General features: G+C 34.5%; 4 protein-coding genes across 5 annotated transcripts; all 4 read right to left on the reverse strand.

The window, feature by feature from the left end:
* Window positions 1–1,119: 1,119 nt before the first annotated feature.
* Window positions 1,120–3,802, reverse strand: LOC129237323 (transcription factor grauzone-like). 2 transcript variants are annotated; one of them, XM_054871995.1, is made up of 7 exons: window positions 3,703–3,802; window positions 3,496–3,632; window positions 3,082–3,439; window positions 2,325–2,748; window positions 2,065–2,262; window positions 1,619–2,000; window positions 1,120–1,562 (listed from the first exon to the last, which is right to left on the reverse strand). In XM_054871995.1, the coding sequence occupies exons 2-7, from the start codon at window positions 3,610–3,612 to the stop codon at window positions 1,374–1,376; spliced, it is 1,668 nt and encodes a 555-aa protein (XP_054727970.1). In that variant the 5' UTR covers window positions 3,613–3,632; window positions 3,703–3,802; the 3' UTR covers window positions 1,120–1,373. The 2 variants fall into 2 exon arrangements, with proteins under 2 accessions (XP_054727970.1, XP_054727969.1); XM_054871994.1 differs by lacking the exon at window positions 3,703–3,802 and having other exon boundaries at window positions 3,496–3,689.
* A 1,057-nt stretch (window positions 3,803–4,859) lies between these two features.
* Window positions 4,860–9,987, reverse strand: LOC129237325 (transcription factor grauzone-like). Its single transcript, XM_054871997.1, has 6 exons — window positions 9,769–9,987; window positions 9,382–9,712; window positions 5,968–6,391; window positions 5,708–5,905; window positions 5,260–5,641; window positions 4,860–5,198 (listed from the first exon to the last, which is right to left on the reverse strand). The coding sequence occupies exons 1-6, from the start codon at window positions 9,883–9,885 to the stop codon at window positions 5,010–5,012; spliced, it is 1,641 nt and encodes a 546-aa protein (XP_054727972.1). The 5' UTR covers window positions 9,886–9,987; the 3' UTR covers window positions 4,860–5,009.
* A 694-nt stretch (window positions 9,988–10,681) lies between these two features.
* Window positions 10,682–11,966, reverse strand: LOC129237326 (uncharacterized). The gene is made up of 4 exons (XM_054871998.1): window positions 11,866–11,966; window positions 11,690–11,805; window positions 11,446–11,592; window positions 10,682–11,384 (listed from the first exon to the last, which is right to left on the reverse strand). Exons 2-4 carry the CDS (start codon window positions 11,793–11,795, stop codon window positions 11,104–11,106), a joined length of 534 nt encoding a protein of 177 aa, XP_054727973.1. The 5' UTR covers window positions 11,796–11,805; window positions 11,866–11,966; the 3' UTR covers window positions 10,682–11,103.
* A 1,188-nt stretch (window positions 11,967–13,154) lies between these two features.
* Window positions 13,155–21,040, reverse strand: LOC129238296 (zinc finger protein 62 homolog). Its single transcript, XM_054873334.1, has 12 exons — window positions 20,883–21,040; window positions 20,430–20,799; window positions 20,010–20,370; window positions 19,603–19,803; window positions 19,152–19,533; window positions 18,826–19,083; window positions 15,193–15,321; window positions 14,769–15,132; window positions 14,285–14,705; window positions 13,957–14,157; window positions 13,510–13,891; window positions 13,155–13,442 (listed from the first exon to the last, which is right to left on the reverse strand). Exons 1-12 carry the CDS (start codon window positions 20,988–20,990, stop codon window positions 13,248–13,250), a joined length of 3,372 nt encoding a protein of 1,123 aa, XP_054729309.1. The 5' UTR covers window positions 20,991–21,040; the 3' UTR covers window positions 13,155–13,247.
* Between the last annotated feature and the right edge of the window lie 496 nt (window positions 21,041–21,536).

Here is a 21,536-nt window from a genome sequence, read left to right on the forward strand (position 1 = left end):
TGAGTGATAGCTAAATCGATTTTGTGTATTTGAGTCGAAGGCGCCACATGCGTGCCGTACGCCATGCCGGCAAGCACAAATATTGGCAACTTTCTATTTGTACCATGCGGAAAGTACGCGAAAAATTACAACTGTTTGAATAAGAACAATTTTGTATCGCGCAAATTTTGATCGGTGGTGTTTTTTATTATATGAATCGAAATGCAGAAAATAATTGGAACTTAAATTAATTGAATCAATTCAAATGCATCCTTATCTTTTCAATAAAAGCTTGAAAGAGTAGAGAAAAAGCTGGGTTAACCCAAGTTGTCCCGAAAAATTAATGTGCGTCCCAATTTATGGTCGAATGTCTCTTGAATGCTTTTTTCGCTTCAATAAGCATTTATTTTATAATAAATTTCACAATCAACAAAAACCTATTTATACACAACAAGAACATCTTTTGCTTGTTTGTTTATATGCGGCAATAGTGTCATTGTATGTTGCGGCAACAGATGGAACCAAGGTGGATTTATTATAGGTGACAGCAACCACATATAAGTAAAACCCTACATGTATGTATTTGTTGTTGCGTTTGGTCCAAGCATCACGTCAAAATCAGGAATCAAATGTAAACATACGAATATTGGTACATACAAACAAAGCATATCATTTTGACCTAAGCCAAACCTACGGCGATAAATTCAGCTGGGTGAATGCTGTCACCTTAATAAATCCAAATTGCTTTGTGACAACCCTTTTATGCGCATTAGCTCAAGCCAAGGCGAATTCATACAAGGTGACTTCAGCTGGGCAACAACAACGTTTACATGTCATTTGGTAGTTCGAGTGCCAAAATTTCAAACAAACAAGGCAAAAACAAAGAAGCAGAGTATTTTAACGTTCAAATTACCAAATAACAAGAAAAATTCACCTTGTGTGGACTCACTCATCAAATAAGTGCTTGAGACCTTCTAAATACAATTCTCGCAAAGAGAGAGTGGAGAGTGGTTTTCATCCCCAAAAGAGGCGGATGTGAAACCAAAGGATTTTAGGCCAATAAACCCCACCACTTCGTTTCGAACTCACCTCACCGTACCAGCAAAAATTGTCTGGTTACGGCAATTTTTAAAACGTTAATTTATTTTTACTGCAATTTTATTGGTAACGTAAGATGGGCACTATGAATATAACTAAGTATGAAATAGTGCGGTGCTTAACAAATAAAGTATAAGTTTGAGTCATCCTGCTTAACATAAACTTATTAGCATTAATTTCAACGTTAGCGCTGTTGCTTCTGGAGTGCTCGAGTGACAGTTATTAGTCAGATATCAATATAGTAGAAGCGGCTGGCATGCGACACGAGGAAATTATCTCATTCCTACATTGTATTGTTACGCTTCTGTTTTACGAGTTTGGTTTAATACACTTTGTGTATACTCATTGGGTTGTGCGTATTTACGAACCCACTCATCTGAATGGCTGTGTATTTTGTGTTTGTGCATATTTGCATGTGATCGAAACGTCTTTGGGCAGAACGGACAAGTGTACAAATCGACACCAGTATGTGTGGCTTCATGTTCCTAAAAATAAGCAATTATTATCATAAAATCATTAAATTTATTTATTTTTGTATTACTTTCAATGAAATTGGAGTTTTAAATTCTTTTGCACACATCGTGCAACTGAAAACTCTATTTGAATGATGGTACCGTATATGCGATGCAAGCGAGTGTCTTGACTTTTTCTCCACATCACATTGAGGGCATTTAAATACTACGCCAGATGCTTCATCGCGATGTGATATCATATGCTTACGCAAACTGCGATCACTTTTTAACCATTTATGACAGAGTGTGCATTCTACCTCAGGTCGTGGTTCAGTATTATGAATATTATCCATATGATATTGCAAGTTTGCTGCATTTCTTAAACGTTTTCCACAAATCTCGCACACAGATTCAAATTCATTTCGATGCACAGCCTTTTCATGCTGAGCTAAAATCCAAATGCTGGAAAACCTAGAATATTTTTAACCAAGATTAAATAGCTCTTTTTAGTATAAATAAAAAATAATTCACTTACGCCTTATCACATAATTTGCAAACATGATCTTTTGGCATATGACGCATTCTTATGTGGCTGTCTAAAATATATTGTTTGGAAAACTTTTTTGGACAAAGTTTACACCCAAATTGAAGATTTTCCTCAGACGGGTGTAGTGAATGCATATGGTTAACATAATTCTTACGACTTATCAATTGTTTATTGCATATAGCGCATCTATGTGATAAAAATAAATAAATGTTAATACTCTGAAACAATTTCTAATAGGAAGGAAGTACTTGAAAAAGTCGGGATTCTTATGCAACTGAATGTGATCAACATATAATGTACGTTTGGTGAAACGTAAATCACAACAAACCGCATATCCAGTACATTGATGTTTTTGTCGGAAATGAGTTTTCAATCCTCTGAAATCTTTTAATTTTTCCATGCAAATGCAACAACTCAGCTGCGTGTTTTGCGCTAGAAATTCGTCAGCTTTCCGGATAGCTTTTAATTTTTCTTCGTAGTTCTTCGCACTTTCAGCGGTTTTGAGTTTGACTTCGTTTTGACTTCTCTTTATAGCACTTTCTCTTAATCTAGGACGCCCTTTTTTACTGTTCTTTTTCTCCACAACCTTTTTTTCTTTTCCTTTGTTGTATTTACGTTTCTGTTTAACATTGGAATCAATTTCTTCAGATTCAACATCTTTCGAAAGAACATCTGGAATAAGAATTTTAACAGTTTCATTTGTTTGTTTGTTTGAGTTGAACCCACATAATTAATATTGAGGACATTCACTCCGCAAACAAAACTAAAATAAACTTAAGCACTGACAAAAAAAAATAAAGAACGAACTAAATCTTTCCGAATAAATTTTCACTGTTCTGAGATCATAATCATATTTGGTTATACTGGAACGCTATATATATTTCTAATAGCGGTCTCCCACCGGCAGGCAATGGCCATGTATTATATGTATATATATTTATGTCTGAGGGTCAGTTGTAAGATGTTTCCTCATAAACGGTAAATGAAAATCTGTTTAACACTCACCAACTGATTCTGTTAAAGGCAAAAAAGAATCATCATAGGTCGCCGACTCATCCTCTTGTTCGGTTTTGATAGCAATAAACTCAGGTTCTCTTCCATATTGCCCAGATTCTCCAACAAATATATCTATTTCAGGGCCACATAATCCAGTGTGTACTTTTTCTTGACTTATTTCCATATCATTATAAGCAATAGCTTCCGCTCCAACTTCTTCGATGTCTCGTTTTATTTGTGTGCATTGGAAATAACTTTCGAGGCTTTTTTGTTTCTCTTCAATGCTTAACCAAAATTTATGGAATTCTTGTAGGTGATCCCAACATACTGAACATATTGTATTAGAAACTGCATCGTCGTATCGAATCTAAAAAGTTTGAGGCACGTCTGGATTAAAATCTTAACACTGTGTTTAGAAGTTACCTCAATTTGGAAGTGTTTCGCCACCACTTTCAATATGTCCTTCTTAACCATTTCTCCGGTCTCGGTGAAAATATTCAAAATATTGACCGCCTCAATTAAACATAGTCGACAAATCATTCTGATGTCTTGTATTTGCTCTATAATTTATATTTTATTAACCATTTGTAGACTAAACTTAATAGAATGACAACAAATGAATCAATTCACCTTGAATGACAATTTAAGGTCTTCTTCTTCTTCGCTGTTCATTCAATAGTCTTTCTTGTTTAAATTTTTTACTCTTTACTTGCTTAAATTACAAGCTTTTATCAAAATACCTTTTCTCTTACAAAATGGACAAAAATCAAGTATACACTGTTTATTTTTTTTATATATAAAATTTTATAAATAAAAACTAGTCAAATTTCCAAATTTTATTCGCTCGTTTTATTAAGTCTAAACAGGCATATTCGTCTAGATGAAAGCTACAGAAAATAGTAATTGCCATAAATTTTAAGTTTGCTGGCATATGTATGTTTACATTACAATTTCATTCCTTTGTAGTTTAAAAAAATGAAATAAAAGAAATCGGAATGCAGAAGATTGTGTATATAGCGGGACCGTTTATCCGGCTCAGTCACACGCTACCAAGCGCTTGAAGTTGAAGTATTAATTGGGCTATTAAATGGGCAAGTAGGAGTTTAACCTGCTGCAATACCCTGAACGTAATTGTGCCAAGATAACGCGGGTCTCAGAATCGTGAAACTCTGAAGCTCTTCGTCTGCAATGGGTGGTAGTTGGATTCAGATGAAGTCTTTCGGAAGGTGGGAGTTTAAGGAGGTAAGAGAATCCTCAACACCAAAATAAAGAGAAAGTTTTTTTTCCAACAGCGGTCGCCCCCTCGGCAGGTAAAGGCAAACCTCCGAATATATTTCTGCCATGAAAAAGATCCCCATAAAAAAATACCGAGCAAACGTCAGAACATGTATATATAACTCAGAAGATATAGAAGTTGAAGAACAGGGAGTAAAGGACACCAACCAGTAGTGAAATTTTATCTAAAAATGCTATAGCGGACCACCTCTTCAATCCCGGAGGAAGAGTGAATTGTTCAATTTCAACTAGTAGCTTGAAATGGCAAACTAGATCAAAAGTGTTGAATAAGTGTCAAAAGCCACTAGGACTACTCCCTTGCAGAAGCGGTTCTGGTTAAACCCACGGTTTTCTGAATGTTTATGGCATTAAGTGCTGTGGTGGAGCTGTGGCTGGCGCATCGCTTCGAGAATGAAAATGCAGAATCATACAAAAAAAAATAAGAGTGAAAAATATTTGTTGGTACAATACATTACTTTTTTATGAAAAATATTGTAGTAATCAATAAAAAATGATTTTTACTGCAATTTTATTAGTAATGCAAAGTTATCAGTTCTTGGTCAGGTAAAAGTTCTGGTCGTACCGGTATAGTAAAAGTGACCGGCATGCGAAATTCCAAGAAAAATATTACAAGGAAATTATCTCATTCCTACATTATATTGTTACGCTTCTGTTTTACGAGTTTGATTTAATAAACTTTGTGTATACTCATTGGGTTGTGCGTATTTACGAACCCACTCATCTGAATGGCTGTGTAGTTTATGTTTGTGCATATTTGCATGAGATCGAAACGTCTTTGGGCAGAATGGACAGGTATACAAATCGGCGCCAGTATGTGTGGCTTCATGTTCCTGAAAATAAGGAATTCTCATCATTTTATAGGCAAATAAATAATTTATATCTTTGTATTACTCTCAGCGAAATTGGAGTTTTAAATTCTTTTGCACACATCGTGCAACTGAAAACTCTATTTGAATGATGGTACTGTATATGTGATCCAAGCGAGAGTCTTGACTTCTTCTCCACACCACACTGAGGGCATTTAAATGTCGCGCCAGATGCTTCATCGCGATGTGAATTCATATGCTTATGCAAACTGCGATCATTTTTTAACCATTTATGGCAAAGCGTGCATTCTACTTCAGGTCGTGGTTCAGTATTATGAATATTATCCATATGATATTGCAAGTTTACTGCATTTTTTAAACGTTTTCCACAAATCTCGCACACAGATTCAAATTCATTTTGATGCACCGTCTTTTCATGCTTACTCAAAATCCAAATGTTGGAAAACCTAAAATATTATAATAACGAACATTAAATACCACTTTATACTACGAATAAAATAGAATTCACTTACGCCTTGTCACATAATTTGCAAACATGATCTTTTGGCATATGACGCATTCTTATGTGGCTGTCTAAAATATATTGTTTCGAAAATTTTTTTGGACAAAGTTTACACCCAAATTGAAGATTTTCCTCAGATGGGTGTTGCGAGTGCATATGGGTAACATAATTGTTGCGACTTATCAATTGTTTATTGCATATAGCGCATCTATGTGATAAAAATAAATAAATGTTAATACTCTGGAACAGTTTCAAATAGGAAGGAAGTACTTGAAAAAGTCGGGATTCTTATGTAACTGAATATGATCAACATATAATGAACGTTTGGTGAAACGTAAATCACAACAAACCGCATATCCAGTACATTGATGTTTTTGTCGAAAATGAATTTTTAATCCTCTGAAATCTTTTAATTCCTCCATGCAAATGCAACAACTTAGCTGCGTGTTTTGTGCTAGAAATTCGTCAGCTTCAGGGATAGCTTTTAATTTTTCTTCACAGTTTTTAGAACTTTCAGCCTTTTTGAGCTTATCTTCGTTTTGATTTCTCTTTACAGCGGTTTCTCTTAATCTAGGACGTCCTCTTTTACGCTTCCTTTCCTCCATAAGGTTTTTTTCTTTTCTTTTGTTGTATTTACGTTTCGGCTTAACAGCGGAATCAATTTTTCCAGATTCAACATCTTTCGAAAGAACATCTGCAATAAGAATTTTAAGAGTTTCATTACATTGAAAAATATATTAAAAATAAATCAGTTCCGTTTGCTTTTTTGGGTTGTATGGCACCTGCCAGTAGGACCTTCTATCATCGTTCAAGTTCTCTTTGCCTGTATACAATAAATTCCAATTGTGTGTATAAAAATCTTATTTTGTATGCACCCTTTAACATTAGACATTCTATGAGGCATAGGTAAAACAAAAAAAAGAAAGTGTGTGGTAGTTCACGGAACCCGCACGATTGAAGTGAAACTTCTTTTATCAACAAATCAATAATTTAACTATTATTTCAATATAATGCATGCAGAAGTCATGGAAAGCATGGAATGGAATTTTATTAAACAGAATTATTTATTTATTTTAATATAAAAAGAAATGAATTTATTGTACTCAATTACATTTGGTTCTCGGCATTGTCATTATCATTATTGGATTCGTTTTCCAAAAATGAAACAAGGGCTTTATGGTAACTGAAATACGTAAAAAATGATCTACATTCTAATCTATCAAGGTATCGATGAAATACTGCATCAATGGTAGTTCCGCATCTTGTTGTTGGTACTACAAATTATCACTTATCGTACAACCGGAGGATTCACTGTCACGGTGTTCAACAGTAGCTCTTAATTTTTTACGCTCCAAATACTCACGTTGCCGTTCAGCACCTGTTTTCGGTTTCCGTTTTTGTTGATTTGATGCCATATTTAACAGAAATCAATCAACAAAACAAAATATGTTTGTAAGATTTGCTCAAAACTACACACACACTCTATGACGCGTCTCGAGTTACTAATATAATATTGTGTTTGGGATAACTGTCAACTGTTTCCACCGAAATGCGTTCGCAAAGTGTATGGTCTTTGGTATGGTAAACAGATTTATGATACATTATTTTGCGGCGACAGCACAGCGCGATAGCCCAGCGGCTAGCAATGTGGGCTTCCGATCCGAAATCCTTGGTTCGAATCACAAGAAAATTTTTTTTTTTTTTTTTTTTATGCATTTATTTCATTTTGTTTTATGATATGTTTATGAGCAGATTTTTTTCATGGCAGAAATACACTCGGAGGTTTGCCATTGCCTGCCGAGGGGCGACCGCTATTAGAAAAATGTTTTCATTAATTTTGCTTTCACCGAGATTCGAACCAACGACCTCTCTGTGAATTCCGAATGGTGATCACGCACCAACCCACTCGGCTACGGCGGCCGTCAATCAAATGTCATATTTACAAATTACATTCGATAAGAATGCAATAATAAACGACCGCATTACATTCACGACGACACGCCACGCCAGTCTTTTAACAGATGGCGCTGGCATAGCGTGAGTTTTACGTAGTTTAGCGTAGTTTTACTCCTCACAGCGTTTCATCCACGCCACGCTTTTAACAGATGGCGCTGGCGTAGCGTCACATATCGATGAAACGCTATGATTTTACTCCTCACAGCGTTTCATCCTTCGAGACAAAAGAAGTTTCACTTCAAAAATCCAATTTACTTACAATAGGGACTTCTCCTAAAAACGGAAACTTCTTAAATGAATAAAAAGAGACTACTACTACTAACCACCCTTGAGTTCCTCAAGAGTATTTTCATCTTTCAACGTAGCTACAAAACAACCATGAAAAAAAAATTGTTAATATTTATTACCAAAAATTAACTTATTGAATAGACAACATTTTTTAGAGGCACGTTTTGCTTGAATCCAACCCAGTTCACATTGAGCAAACGCTATTCGCCAAACATTTCACAAATTGTAAAACATACTCTAGCAAAATATAAGAAAATAACATTCCCTATTACGAATAATAAGCAAAACAACGAGAATAATGTCAAATTCAAACGAAAGCAATTTTGCTATCGTTATGCTATATTTGAGATGGAATACAGCTCCAACTATTGTATAATAACACCACCAGCAACAACATTACCTACACCATTGCCACGAACATCTACACTATACACAATAATTTCCATAGGCATAAAGACACTAATAATGAAAAAAAAGCAAACGGCCAATATATAAAATTTGAAATTGCCCTCAAAGTTTTTTAGACGAAATTTAAAAAATGGCCCATAATTATATACATATGTACTTTATGAAGCACGTGAAAAAATTATCAAAAAATTTCAAGGGAGGTACCAATTGTTGCGTGTTGACCCTAGGATTAAATATTAATCTGATCTAGCTAAATTATTTTTTTCTCCGTTCAAAAGTTATTTTTCCTTTTATATTGTTGCTCTTTTCAATATGCATTTTTTCAATTAAATATGAATAATTGATTGCCTTCGCTATTTAAATTTTGTGCCGGAATTTGCAGTGATGTTTTCAGTTCGAAGTGGAAATATTAACGGGTGTTGCGTTAATGAACTGCTAACGAACGAACTTTCCGAAAAACAGGTATACACTAATATATAATATGTAAATAGCGCTTACATCCTTTTTCGGGTGTTTGGTCAAGCTTCTCCTCCTATTTGTGGCGTGTGCATTGATGTTGTTCTACAAATGAAGGGACCTTCAGTTTTAACCCTACTCCGAACCGGAAATATTTTATATGAGAAGCTTTTTCATGGCAGAAATGCACTCGGAGGTTTACCACTGTTTGCCGAGGATCGACCGCTATAGAAAAAACTATCCTTTGGTGTTTCGTATCCCGGATTTTGAATCCGTGTACTTTCGAATGGTACACATGCACCAACCCATTTGGAGGAGCTCCTATCTCGTTGTTGTTGTTGTAGCAGCATAAACATTCCCCATACTTACATACGGGGAATGGTGCTGGAGTGACAGTCCTTGGCCGGATATAAATCCGGGTCGTTTCGGTTACGTAGAACCGACTGTCGTGGAAACTCCTATCTCGTTCTACTAGGATGCTATATTTGGTACATGAAAATGCGTGACTGTGTTTGGGGGTCAGTTAAAAGATATGTTTTCTCTTAAACGCTAGGCGAAAATCCGTTTAACACTCACCAACTGATTCAGAAACCAAAAAAGAGTCCTCATCGATCGCCGACTCATCCTCTTGTTCCGTTTTGGCAGCAATAAACTCAGTTTCCTCTCCGTATAGCTCAGATTCTCCAACAAATATAGCGTCTACTTTTTCTGGACTTAATTTCATTTCATTATATGCAGTAGTCTCCGCCTCAACCTCCTCGATGTCTCGTTTTATTTGTGTGCATTGTAAATAACTTTCGAGGCTTTTTTGTTTCTCTTCAATACTTAACCAAAATTTATGGAATTCTTGTAGGTGATCCCAACATACTGAACATATTGTATTAGAAACTGCATCGTCGTATCGAATCTAAAAAGTTTGAGGCACGTCTGGATTAAAATCTTAACACTATGTTTAGAAGTTACCTCAATTTGGAAGTGTTTCGCCACCACTTTCAATATGTCCTTCTTAACCATTTCTCCGGCCTCGGTGAAAATATTCAAAATATTGGTCGACTCAATTAAACATAGTCTGCAAATCATTCTGATGTCTTGTATTTGCTCTATAATTTATATTTTATTAACCATTTGTAAACTAAACTTAATCGAATGACAACAAACGAATCCATTCACCTTTCATGACAATTTAATCGCGTCTTCTTCTTTTTCGTTGTTCATTCAATGATGTTTCTTGTTAAAATTTTTTACTTACTTAAATTAAAAGTTTTTCTCTTACAATTTCACATGATATAAATGGTCAAAAAGCAAATAAACTGAATATAAAATATATAAACTCTAACGCCTGTTTTTAAAAATTTACACTTATAAAATTCAAAAAGGATAATCGAACAAAAAAAAGTGGAATTGTCGTTAAAAGCAAAGTACGACTTTATTAGCCCAACATATCGACGATCAAATACACGGTGCTACAGCGAATTGACAGAACTTTGGAAGTGACATGATGAGCACTGTAGATCTAGCCGAGAACGACGCCGAACCGTGTTCAAAAAATTTTTAACACCCTCAAATATTTTATTTATCGTTAAAAAACCCAAAAAACCCAATTTTCTGGAACACAATTTACAAGAATAAAGCAAATTTTCTGGGTGCTTGGAATCTATATGGATTTGATAGTTATTTCGGCTCGCTAATTGCTTATTACAAAGAGTACATCTGTATATACAATAGTTATAAAAATATAGACATTAATAAAATTTAGCTATATTGCAAATGTGTTTAAGCACTGTGTAAAAATCCATTTGTATGCCTTAAAATTTATTTAAATTTTCTATTCTTACTTGAAAAAGTCTGGATCTTTATGCAATTTCAGATGGTCAACATACAATATTCGGTTTAGATAACGGTTGCAGCAAGGTATATAGCCTTCACAATGGTGTTCCTCTCGAAAATGTGTCTTCAAGTCATAGAAGTCTTTAACCTGTTAAGCGATTCGTTTTTCTTAGACAGCTCGATTTACTGTGCTGAATTAATCGATGGACTGTCGATGCAAAACCGGTTTTCAGCCAAATATTGGGTTCACCGTGCGCGTTGGCTGAACGATTATGATAACGATTATCAGGAAATTCCGTGTTCATGCTTACTTTATAATGTCAAAACAATAGGGAAATTTTCGTTTTTTGCTTAACTTTAAATTCGATAGCAATTGCAATTTCCTTTTTCGGCATGACACACATATACGACATTAACTAAAAAATTAACTTTTGAAATTGACGCATATATACGACATAATCACTTAACAGGTTAAGAGGTACCGAACATAAGCAACAACTTAGTTGAGTGTTTTCTGCTATAAATTCGTCCAATTCCCGAATTAAAACTTTTGTATCTTTTTTTCTCTAGTTTTTCTTTTATTTTAGAATGGGTGTCTTCATTATCATTGCGTTCATTTCTCTTCCGCAATATCTTTGGTGACAGTGAAGTTTGTAAACCTCTCTGATTTATTTGGTTTGGTTTTTTAACAGTCCTTTTAGTGCATTTCCGTTTGTTAGTAGCTTTTAATTCCTTTTCATCTTCTGATGAAACTAATAATATACACGTCCATTATATAGTAATTGTAAAATTGTAAATGAAGTTCTTTCTTACATTCATCGATAGCTGGATTTAATGGAGTCAATATTAAATCTCGGTCCATCGATATTTCGTCATCCTTCATTTCAGCAGCCACGAATTCTAATCCATTTGCGTAAATGTTAGGTTGAACAGCTCCCATGTCAATTTCCGGTCGCATAACTCATTATTTTTTACAGTCAATTGGAGATTTTGTATGTGATGTCGCGAAACATTGCGTTTCAATTTTATCGATTTTTTGTTTTATTTGTGTACGTACCAGATGTGTTTTTTAGTGTTTTCTGTTTCTCATCTATACTCAACCAAAATCTATGGAATTCGAATATATTCTGAAAACACTCTCCACAAAATTGAAATAGTAACATCGGGTTGCACCTGTTATAGATTACAAGTCGTTAAGCTGGCTCAAACTTATCATACATTATTCAGGCTTACCTCGATGTGGAAGTATTTGGCAATGACTTTAGCAATTTCCTGCTCGCCCTTGTCGGAAAATTTCAAAACTACTGTTTAATTCCTCCAAGCAGAGATGACAAGTCATAACTAAGTGCTTGTTCGATGGCCGGTATTGTTGTTTGTTCCGGTATTGTTTTTTTTTAGAAGTATTAGGAATTTTGCAATGAAACTCGCAGGAAACGTTGGTTCAGACTTTATTTTGCTACAACTAACACCAACACTATTCAGTTAATAATAATTTTTAAGTTATATTTGTAAATTTTTCTTTTATCATCACCAAATTTTGATATTATAAATACACTTATCATATATATTATTATCATTACTACAACTGTGTAACATATGCACACGTTTCAAACACTTTTTTATTTATATAGGTATACAATAAAAAATTTAAATTGCATTTATAAATTGCGAAACTCCTGGTTTAAGTGCTGCCAGACCAAGGCGAGTCTATTAAAGGTGGTATCTAAGGCGAATTGAGTATCTTAGGTGGTGCCAATAAATAACAGTTACTTTATTTTTCGCGATTTTAACAAAACGAACGGTTTTAACGAACAAAACAAACAAAAGAAGGAGGATTTACATATTTTTAAAAATTCCGTCAATTGTGAAAAGAAAAATAATATAGAGCTTCCAAATGCTGTTTGTTTTCGTATTTATGCGGAAGACGCCGAGGTAAGAGTGTATGTGTGTGTGCGTATAATTTCTTGTGTTTGGTTATTGTTGTAGTAGTAACTCATGTAACGGTAGGCCCAGGAAACTTGCTGTTTCAACAGGTTGGGTCCAGAGGGAGAGGGGTGTTAGATGAGTGGGTTTTAAAGGGCATGTGAAAAGGTGGTTAGGGTTGTGCGGTGTGCCTTCACATGCCGGACATATGTTTAGTATGTCGGCGTGATTCTGTATAGGTAGGAGTTTAACCTGCTACAGTATCCAGAACGTAATTGTGCCAATCATGTATTTGGTTATTTCCATTGCTTTCGCCTACTCTTCTTAACAAACAAGTAATTCCCTTCCTTTTGGTTTGTTTATTCATGGATACTTACGAGACGGCCAATTCGGAAGGGGTAATCTTTTATTCTATCACTCTTGGAACGATGAAGACATTGGGGTTTACACAAGGATGAAGTATTATCAATGCTTACAAAGGAGATTTCAGTTAAAATATTTTTTAATGTTTCATACTACCTGTACCTACTTATAAACAAAATTGACTAAGGGAGCATCAATATCTTTAGGATACATAAAAGATCCCAGTTGAGACAAAATAAGTTTCCAATTTTAATTTTATTTCAAGTTAAGTGTAAATTAAATAAATATAATGTATTAATACAATAGAAAGCGAACTAGTGGTTTGGATTTTAACTCTGCTCTTCATTAGGTTTTAAAATATTTAAAAGACTTTTTGTAATCTCGTTTGGTTGCGATCCACTGCGTACCCACTCATGCGAATGATTATTGACCTTATGCTTGTGCATGTTGCCATGCGACCTAAATGTTTTGGGACAAAATGAGCAGGTGTACAAATGGGTGCCAGTATGAGTAGTCTCATGCTCCTACAATTAAAGGAATTATTATTAAAATATTTCTTGCGTAGATTGTGGGAAAATATATAATTATTACCCTTAGAGCACGTGGATTTTTAAATTCTTTGTTGCACATTGTGCATGTAAATACTTTGCCTGAATGATGATAGCGAATATGCGCCGAAAGAGCATGCCGAGTATTCTTTTCCATGCCACATTGTGGACACTTGAATTCTTGCCCAGATGCTTGGTCACGATGTGCAATCATGTGCTTCCTTAGACAACGTGCATTTTTTAACCATTTGAGACAAATCTTGCATTGTTCTTCAGGACGCGGTTCTGTATTATGCATGGCCTCCATATGGGATAGAAGGTTCTGTGAAGTTTTAAGGCACTTCCCGCAAACTTCACATACAGAGTCATATTCATTTAAATGAACAGCCTTCTCGTGTTGCTTCAAAACAGCAGAATTTATGAATCTAAAAGAAAAACAATGTATCTAATTATTAGCATTATACTACAACTTAGGTGGAAGTAATTTCACCCCTTGTTACAAAGTTTGCAGATATAATTACGCGTTGTCGTATGTCTAGACTTGATGTGATAGTCCAAAATGTATTGTTTAGCAAACTTTCGGGGACACAATTTACAGGGATAAAGCAAACTTTCTGCATCTGGGTGCTTGGTATCCATATGGTTTTGATAGTTATTTCTGCTCGCTAATTGCTTATTACAAAGAGTACATCTGTATATAAAATATAGACATTAATAAAATTTTAGCTATATTACAAATGAGTTTAAGCAGTGTTACAAATCACGTTGTAAAAATCCATTTGTATGCGTTAAAATTTATTTAAATATTCTGTTCTTACTTGAAGAAGTCTGGATCTTTGTGCAATTTCAGATGATCAACATACAATGTTCTTTTTAAATAGCGGTTATTGCAGCAAGGTATATAGCCCACACAATGGTGTTCCTCTCGAAAATGTTTCTTCAAATCATAGAAGTCTTTAAGAGGTACCGAACATAAGCAACAACTTAGTTGAGTGTTTTCTGCTATAAATTCATCCATTTCTCGAATTAAAGATTTTGTATCTTGTTTTTTCTCTAGTTTTTCTTTTAGTTTCGAATCGGTTTCATTGTCATTGCGTTCTTTTTTCTCCTTTATTTTTCTTGTTGAACGGGAAGTTTTTTTTAAACTTCTCTGATTTATTTTTTTTGGTTTTTTAACAGTTCTTTTAGTGTATTTCCGTTTTTTAGAAGCTTTTAATTCACTTCTATCATCTGATGAAGCTAATAAAGTACACGTCTATAGTTATTAGGAATTATAAAATTGTAATTGAAGTTCTTTCTTACATTCATCGATAGCTGGATTTAATGGAGTCATTATTGAATCTCGGTCCATCGATATTTCGTCATCCTTCATTTCAGCAGCCACGAATTCTAATCCATTTGCGCAAATATTAGGTTGAACAACTCCCATGTCAATTTCCGGCTCACGTAACTCATTATTTTTACAGTCAATAGAAGAATTTGTGTGTGATGTCGCGAAACATTGCGTTTCAATTTCATCGACATCTTGTTTTATTTGTGTACATACCAGATGTGTTTGGAGTGTTTTCTGTTTCTCATCTATACTCAACCAAAATCTATGGAATTCGAATATATTCCGAAAACATTCTCCACAAATTATGTTTGAAATAGTATCATCGGGTTGCACCTGTTATAGATTACAAGTCGTTAAGCTGGTGCAAAATTATCATACATTATTCAGCCTTACCTCGATGTGGAAGTATTTGGCAATGACTTTAGCAATTTCCGTCTCACCATGTTCGGAAAAAATTTCAAAATTACTGTTTGTTTCCTCCAAACATAGACGACAAATCATTTCTATTGAATCAGAATATTGCTATTCCTAATGCTGCTTCCAATTTACATGTATTTATTTATTTTTCTTCCTCTTCTATAAGCGCATTCGCTTTTCACAGTTGCACGTCAACTGTGAATGTTTTAGTTATTATCTATTTAAGACACGTTTCCACTTTATACATGTGCAGTCCTCAAAAAACCTTGACAACCAATTTTTGTTCTCAGCGAAAGGGTCATCCTGGCAATATTGCAAATTCTGTTATTAAGATATAAATTGCCGGCACATAAATTTAATCTGATTTAACTTATATATGTCAATTAAATGACAGCTAACAAATCTTACGAGCGAATAAAAATTCGCTGTCGAAATTTCTCTGTTAAAATTAGAACAATTATAAATTTGCACGTTCAGGTTTTGCTTTTAAACTCGTCGAGGGAACAACTAAAAAGTCTCGTTGCGATTTCAGTGTTGCTTGGCAATGCTGCCAATTTGCAAACGTGTGTGTGTATTAGAATTTTTACTTAAACGCATTATAGTTCCTAAGAAATTTATAGAAATATTCAAATTTATTTAACTCTGTTTGCTTGTTGATATAGTGCTGTCATTGAAAAGTTTGCGAACATCCTCTTGCACAAGTATATTTTACTAGCTTTAACCCGCAGCCCCGCTCGTGTAGGAATAGTTTTGATGGATATGTATATAAAAGAATTACAAACAATAATTTCATAGAAAATAATTTTTTATTAATAACCATAATAGGTATTACAATACCCGGCATCCGTTGCTATGCCTCGTTGAATCAAATCAAAACAACCAATCAGAAAAATATCAAGCAAACTTATTTTTATTAATTTTCTATCTCAAACCGTTTTTGAACTTTGCAGTTGGGTTATAGTTGAACAGCTTATGCGGATTATGAAGTCTAGATTGTGTTATAAATAGTGGGAAATAGGAAAAACTAAGATTTTTTAGATTAAATTTAAGCACATTCGATTATTAGTGACGAATGAGAGTGGTGGCGCGGCCAGGGGCTGTGGGAAGGGAGTTCCATTATAAAAACATGCCTATAATCTTCATTGGGTAAAAATATGAATGTATAAACATTTTTACGTCATTTGGTGTTGTCGTTTCGTGGTGATGCGCGGACAACGTACAGACATTCACCTTTATAGTATAGAAGATTACTCATCATTTTACATGGTATATGTATATACATATTTCCAGGGCCGTAGAGAGCATACCCGGGCCCCGGGGGAAAATTGCAAATGCGGGCCCTTTCCAATGATGTGTAATTCATATAAATACGTATAATCTCGAGTCCGGGCCCCTCTGACAACTCCGGGCTCGGGGTAAAAAGTACCCGATCCTCCCCCCTCCCCCCCTCTCGTCGGGCCTGCATATTTCCATAAGGAACTAGTCTCTATATGTCTTATATTTTTGTAGCAGCCGGTCTGCTTTAATGAGTTTTCATTCATTTCATATTAAAAAAAATGGTTCGTATCAGCTGACTCCTTCTACGGTTATAAAATATTAGGCTGGTAGTTAGTGGTGGCCATAAACGTAACCATAGCAATCAGCCGTTCTGATCAAACAAATGAGCATCCGTGCAAACGATTATATTTAGACACGATGTTAACACGCGACACAATATAAAGCCTCTAAATGCAGTTTTTTGCGTTTTTATGCGGAAGATGCCGTGACTAGAAAGTATGCATGTGTGTGTATAATTTCGTGGGTTTGGTTGTTTCTATTGCTTTCCCTACTCTTCTTCCTTTTGTTTGTTTATTGATGTACTCTTACGACATCGCGAATTTGGAATGCGGCATCTTCTCTATCATTCTTGGGTACCCTATTCGTTTTTAATTATTGCTGCAAGGGGAATCTATGCTGGAATTCACAATAATGTATATTGGACAATTTTTGGCAAACTAGAATGTCTTTATTAATGAAACTTGGTGGAGATGTTAGGGAAGTGTTAAGGAACAATCTTTATAACTCCAAATTATTCGGGAAATAATAATTTCGTAATTATTTGCCTTCAAAGTTCCCGCGGAAACTTCACTATAATTTGGCACATAACACTATTTTTTTTTTTGAACACTTCACTAAATATATACTCACACGCGTGTTTTTACTTATTATTATACTTATTTTCGAATTATTTTCATTAAAATTAGATGCAAATGCATATGTCCATACAATCACTTTCCAATTTTAAACGCGAATAAGAAGAAGATTGGAATGACAACAGTATGATGTTGCCGGATGCCTGCAAATGAAAACAAAAATATGAACAAAAAATGAAGTATTTCAGTTTAGTGTTAATGATGGGGATGGGGGTTATTGTGCCTCCTTACTTCACACACACGCATATGACGTTTTAATTTTGGGTTCAATGGTTTTAACGCGGAAAGGAGTTCTACGCAAAAATAATGTGGATTGCGTGGCCGGAGTTGGACTGATGAGGGTTATTTCTTTGAAGCCCGGCCGAAGGCCGCTCACGCGTAATGGAGTTCTACGCAAAAATAATGTGGATTGCGTAGCCGGAGTTGGACTGATGAGGGTTATTTTTTTGAAAGGAAAAGAGTTTTTTAATAGACAATTACGACCACCCTATTTGTTTTGACATAATAATCGAATTTTTGTGGAGGAAATCTTTTTATAAAAGGCATGAGGACCCGTTTGTAAAACTGATCGAAGCAATACAATACTCTTATAAACCGTAATTTTTGGCTTTTAATTACTTTATCATTTTCTGTGATACGCTTAATATCATTGTTTTTAAGTTTCGATGAGTTGTATGTTTTTATTTTCAAAAATATTGCTTAATTTTAAATTACAGCAAAAAATACTGCAGTTTTACAATCAACCCTCTACTGAACATCTCCGCATACGAACTTCGTTTTTATATCAGGTGTATGGCGACACCAACTTTTCGCTTAAAAACTATAAGCCTCCGGAGGGGAAGGTTTTCAGTTTTAAGATGGGGATACACCCCTCTATCCTCCCTTTTAACCTTTTTTTTCAAGCAATAGACATACTAAATATTTCCCGCTTGCGGATATGGTCATACACGTTTGCCTATTTCAACAGCAGCACCCACCCATACTCATAATCATTCATGACAAATAATTTGTTGCCGCTAAGTACTTCTGTAAAAAAATACACATATGTATATGCAGTTAAGTTCAATAAAACTTAAAATAACGTGGCATTAAATTATATACACATATACTTTTATTTATACGAGTAACATACGATTTTCATCACAACGGTTTATTCTAAAGGAAATTGATGTGCTTTATTCCAATTTGACTCAAAAACTGCTTCATGAATCCATACACCATGAAGAGATTCAGCTTACTCCAATATATATATATATATATATATATATATATATATATATATATATATATATATATATAATTGGCGCGTACACCCTTTTTTTCGTGTTTGGCCGAGCTCCTCCTCCTATTTGTGGTGTGCGTACTGATGTTGTTCCACAAATGGAGCGTACTCCAATACTAATTGTATTATTTTCTAAGTTTGTGATTGGTTAAAGGGCAACAGATTCAAAAGCCCTGAAGGCATATCAGTACATTGAGCACGCTTTGCTAATTCATTAGTATCTGTGGACAGCTGTTCATTAGAATGTTGAGCAGCAGTCTCTTTACATTGTTGATGCACTGCATCGTCAGAATGATTTGCCATATGTTTACGCATGTTACGGATCGATCTAAACTTCTTAGCACAAATCGAACACGTGTAAAGATGTATTCCAGCGTGTCTAGCCTCATGTTCCTACAAAAAACGTACTTTATATAAAACATCACATTTTCGAAATACAAATGTAATTAAATGGCTATTACCCTTAATGCAATTGGCAATTTGAACTCTTTACTACATACAGGACATTTGAAACTTCGGTCGGAATGGTGGTAACGTATATGTGCCGCTAAAGAATGACGGGAATATTTTACAGCCCCACACTTAGAGCACGGGTACTCTTTTCCTGATGGCTCTTCACTGTGTGCGGTCACGTGTTTTTTAAGAGTATATGCATTTTTTAGCCATTTGTGACATATATGACATTGTGCTCGAGTGCGTGGTTCAGCACTGTGTATGGCATCTACGTGACGCAAAAGATTGTGTGCAGCCTTAAAACATTTTCCACATATTTCACATACAGATTCATATTCATTCAAGTGAATGTTCCTTTCATGCTTCTTCAAAACTCCAGCACTGACAAACCTATATAAAGAATGAAAATTATTTTAATAAAAATGTACATAATAAATAGTAGCCAAATTTGTACTTCACCCTTTGTTGCAGGTTTTGCAAATGAAATCTCGCGTTGTCGTGTGCTTGGACTTCATATGATAATCCAAAAGATATTGCTTAACAAATTTTCGAGGACACAATTTGCAAAAAAATTGCAAATCTTTCGAATCGGGATGTTTAGAGTCCATGTGGTTTTGGTAAGTATTCCGGCTTGCCAGCTTCTTATTGCAAATATGGCATCTATGTAAATATGCATATAAGTAAATAATGAAGGCTACGCAAATAGCAATATGTTGAAGCCGTTGGTAATTGTTATTATGAGCATATGCTGAAAACAATGTGTGTCGTACTAAAATGTATGTTTTGGTTCTTTCATGGCAAAATAAAATTTGAAAACGAGCCAAAACTATCTTCAACATATATACATATATCATGCGCATATTTACTTTAAAAAGTTTGGATCCCTATGCATTTTTAAATGGTCTACCCAAAGAGAACGTTTTAAAAATCGACTGTTGCAACAAGTCATATATCCCTCACATTTATGCTTTTCACGAAAATGCTTCCTCAGGTCTAAGAAGTCTGTAAGCGGTTGTTTGCACAAGCAACAAACTAATTCGGAATTTTCCGCGATGTAATCATCCATCTCAGCAATCAGAGCCAATTTAGCCATACGTCTACTCGCAGCTTCCTCTTCGTGTGACACCTCTTTAGCAATCTCATCCTCAGATCTACATTTTAAAGATCTTTTCCTATATTTTCGTTTCTGTTTTGGTTTCACAACCAATACTTTCCTTTTTAATTTAGCTAATTAATACAAGATTCTGGTAAATTTCCAAAAACTAAGCTATGAAATGTATACTCACTTTTGTCATTTGTTTGTGGTAGTGGTGATGATGCCGAATCATGGTCGTCTGTTGATATTTCATCATCATTATCCATATCAGCTGCATCAAATTCGACCTCATCTTCACAAATATCTGGTTGTGCAACAACCAAATCAATTTGTGGCTCACGCAACCCGACATCTTTGTAGTCAACAGAAGAATCTATGTGCACGGAGGGGAATTCTTCTGTCTCAATATCTTCTATGTATTGCTTTGTTTCTGAACATTCTAAATGATTTTGCAGATTTTTCTGCTTTTCATCTATATCTTGCCAAAAATGATGAAAATCCTCAATATGTTTCCAACACTCGTCACAAATTTCATTAGAAATTGCATCGTCGGTATGAACCTTAAATGGAATGTTATTATTTATTTGCACATACATACATACATATGAATTTGTGTGTTTACAAAAAGGGAATTGTTATTTACCACAATGTTAAAATATTTGATAATCACTTTAGCGACTTCAGTCTCACCATTATCGGAGAATATTTTCATGCCATTAGTTAGTTCAACTAAACATAAGCGGCAAATCATTTTATTAACCCAATTAAAAAATATCCAAAATATGTATTCCAATTAGATATAGAGATAAATGATACGTATCGATATATTAGAATAGTTGGTTAAACATACTGAAATTCCATTTCGATATTTCTGATATCGAAACGAATCTAATAAAGGAACTGCTTTATTTACTATTGGGTTGACTTTCGTACTTATGTTATTACTATTAATTAAAAAATTAAATCAAATGAAATTCGCACAACGAAGCCAATTAGTAATTCATATCATGGAATTGTGTGCATTCACTGCCTTTGAAATATATTATATTATAGTTGAATAATGAAGGTAGTTCTTTTGAAGGTCATTAATTTATTATTTCATCATTAATAATTAGTTCTTATTAATAATTTTTTGAAAGAGTTACAGTCTCTCACCATTGGACCACAGCTAATGATAGCATTGCCAACCTTACCACTAAATAAGAAACCTTAAACTGAAATACACAAGCGCTACATGAACACAGCCAGTAATTCATTTGCTTTCTGTTTTAATGTTAGCAGTTTACTTAACCAAACC

Source organism: Anastrepha obliqua, chromosome 2 (assembly GCF_027943255.1).
Source record: "Anastrepha obliqua isolate idAnaObli1 chromosome 2, idAnaObli1_1.0, whole genome shotgun sequence".
Classification (NCBI taxonomy): domain Eukaryota; kingdom Metazoa; phylum Arthropoda; class Insecta; order Diptera; family Tephritidae; genus Anastrepha; species Anastrepha obliqua.

What these genes read in the sequence shown, in the direction of transcription:
- LOC129237323 (XM_054871995.1), bottom strand. Translation starts at nt 3,612, where the DNA reads ATGATTTGTCGACTATGTTTAATTGAGGCGGTCAATATTTTGAATATT. An exon ending in GCCTTTAACAGAATCAGTTG is followed by an intron (nt 2,749 to 3,081) that starts GTGAGTGTTAAA and finishes TTCTTATTCCAG; the next exon opens with ATGTTCTTTCGAAAGATGTT. An exon ending in AAACTCCAATTTCATTGAAA is followed by an intron (nt 1,563 to 1,618) that starts GTAATACAAAAA and finishes GCTTATTTTTAG; the next exon opens with GAACATGAAGCCACACATAC.
- LOC129237325 (XM_054871997.1), bottom strand. Translation starts at nt 9,885, where the DNA reads ATGATTTGCAGACTATGTTTAATTGAGTCGACCAATATTTTGAATATT. An exon ending in TTTGGTTTCTGAATCAGTTG is followed by an intron (nt 6,392 to 9,381) that starts GTGAGTGTTAAA and finishes TTCTTATTGCAG; the next exon opens with ATGTTCTTTCGAAAGATGTT. An exon ending in TGCAAATTATGTGACAAGGC is followed by an intron (nt 5,642 to 5,707) that starts GTAAGTGAATTC and finishes ATAATATTTTAG; the next exon opens with GTTTTCCAACATTTGGATTT.
- LOC129237326 (XM_054871998.1), bottom strand. Translation starts at nt 11,795, where the DNA reads ATGTTACTATTTCAATTTTGTGGAGAGTGTTTTCAGAATATATTCGAA. An exon ending in AACACTAAAAAACACATCTG is followed by an intron (nt 11,593 to 11,689) that starts GTACGTACACAA and finishes AAAAATAATGAG; the next exon opens with TTATGCGACCGGAAATTGAC. An exon ending in AAATCCAGCTATCGATGAAT is followed by an intron (nt 11,385 to 11,445) that starts GTAAGAAAGAAC and finishes GTATATTATTAG; the next exon opens with TTTCATCAGAAGATGAAAAG.
- LOC129238296 (XM_054873334.1), bottom strand. Translation starts at nt 20,990, where the DNA reads ATGATTTGCCGCTTATGTTTAGTTGAACTAACTAATGGCATGAAAATA. An exon ending in TGCAAACTTTGTAACAAGGG is followed by an intron (nt 13,892 to 13,956) that starts GTGAAATTACTT and finishes TTTTTCTTTTAG; the next exon opens with ATTCATAAATTCTGCTGTTT. An exon ending in AAAATCCACGTGCTCTAAGG is followed by an intron (nt 13,443 to 13,509) that starts GTAATAATTATA and finishes CTTTAATTGTAG; the next exon opens with GAGCATGAGACTACTCATAC.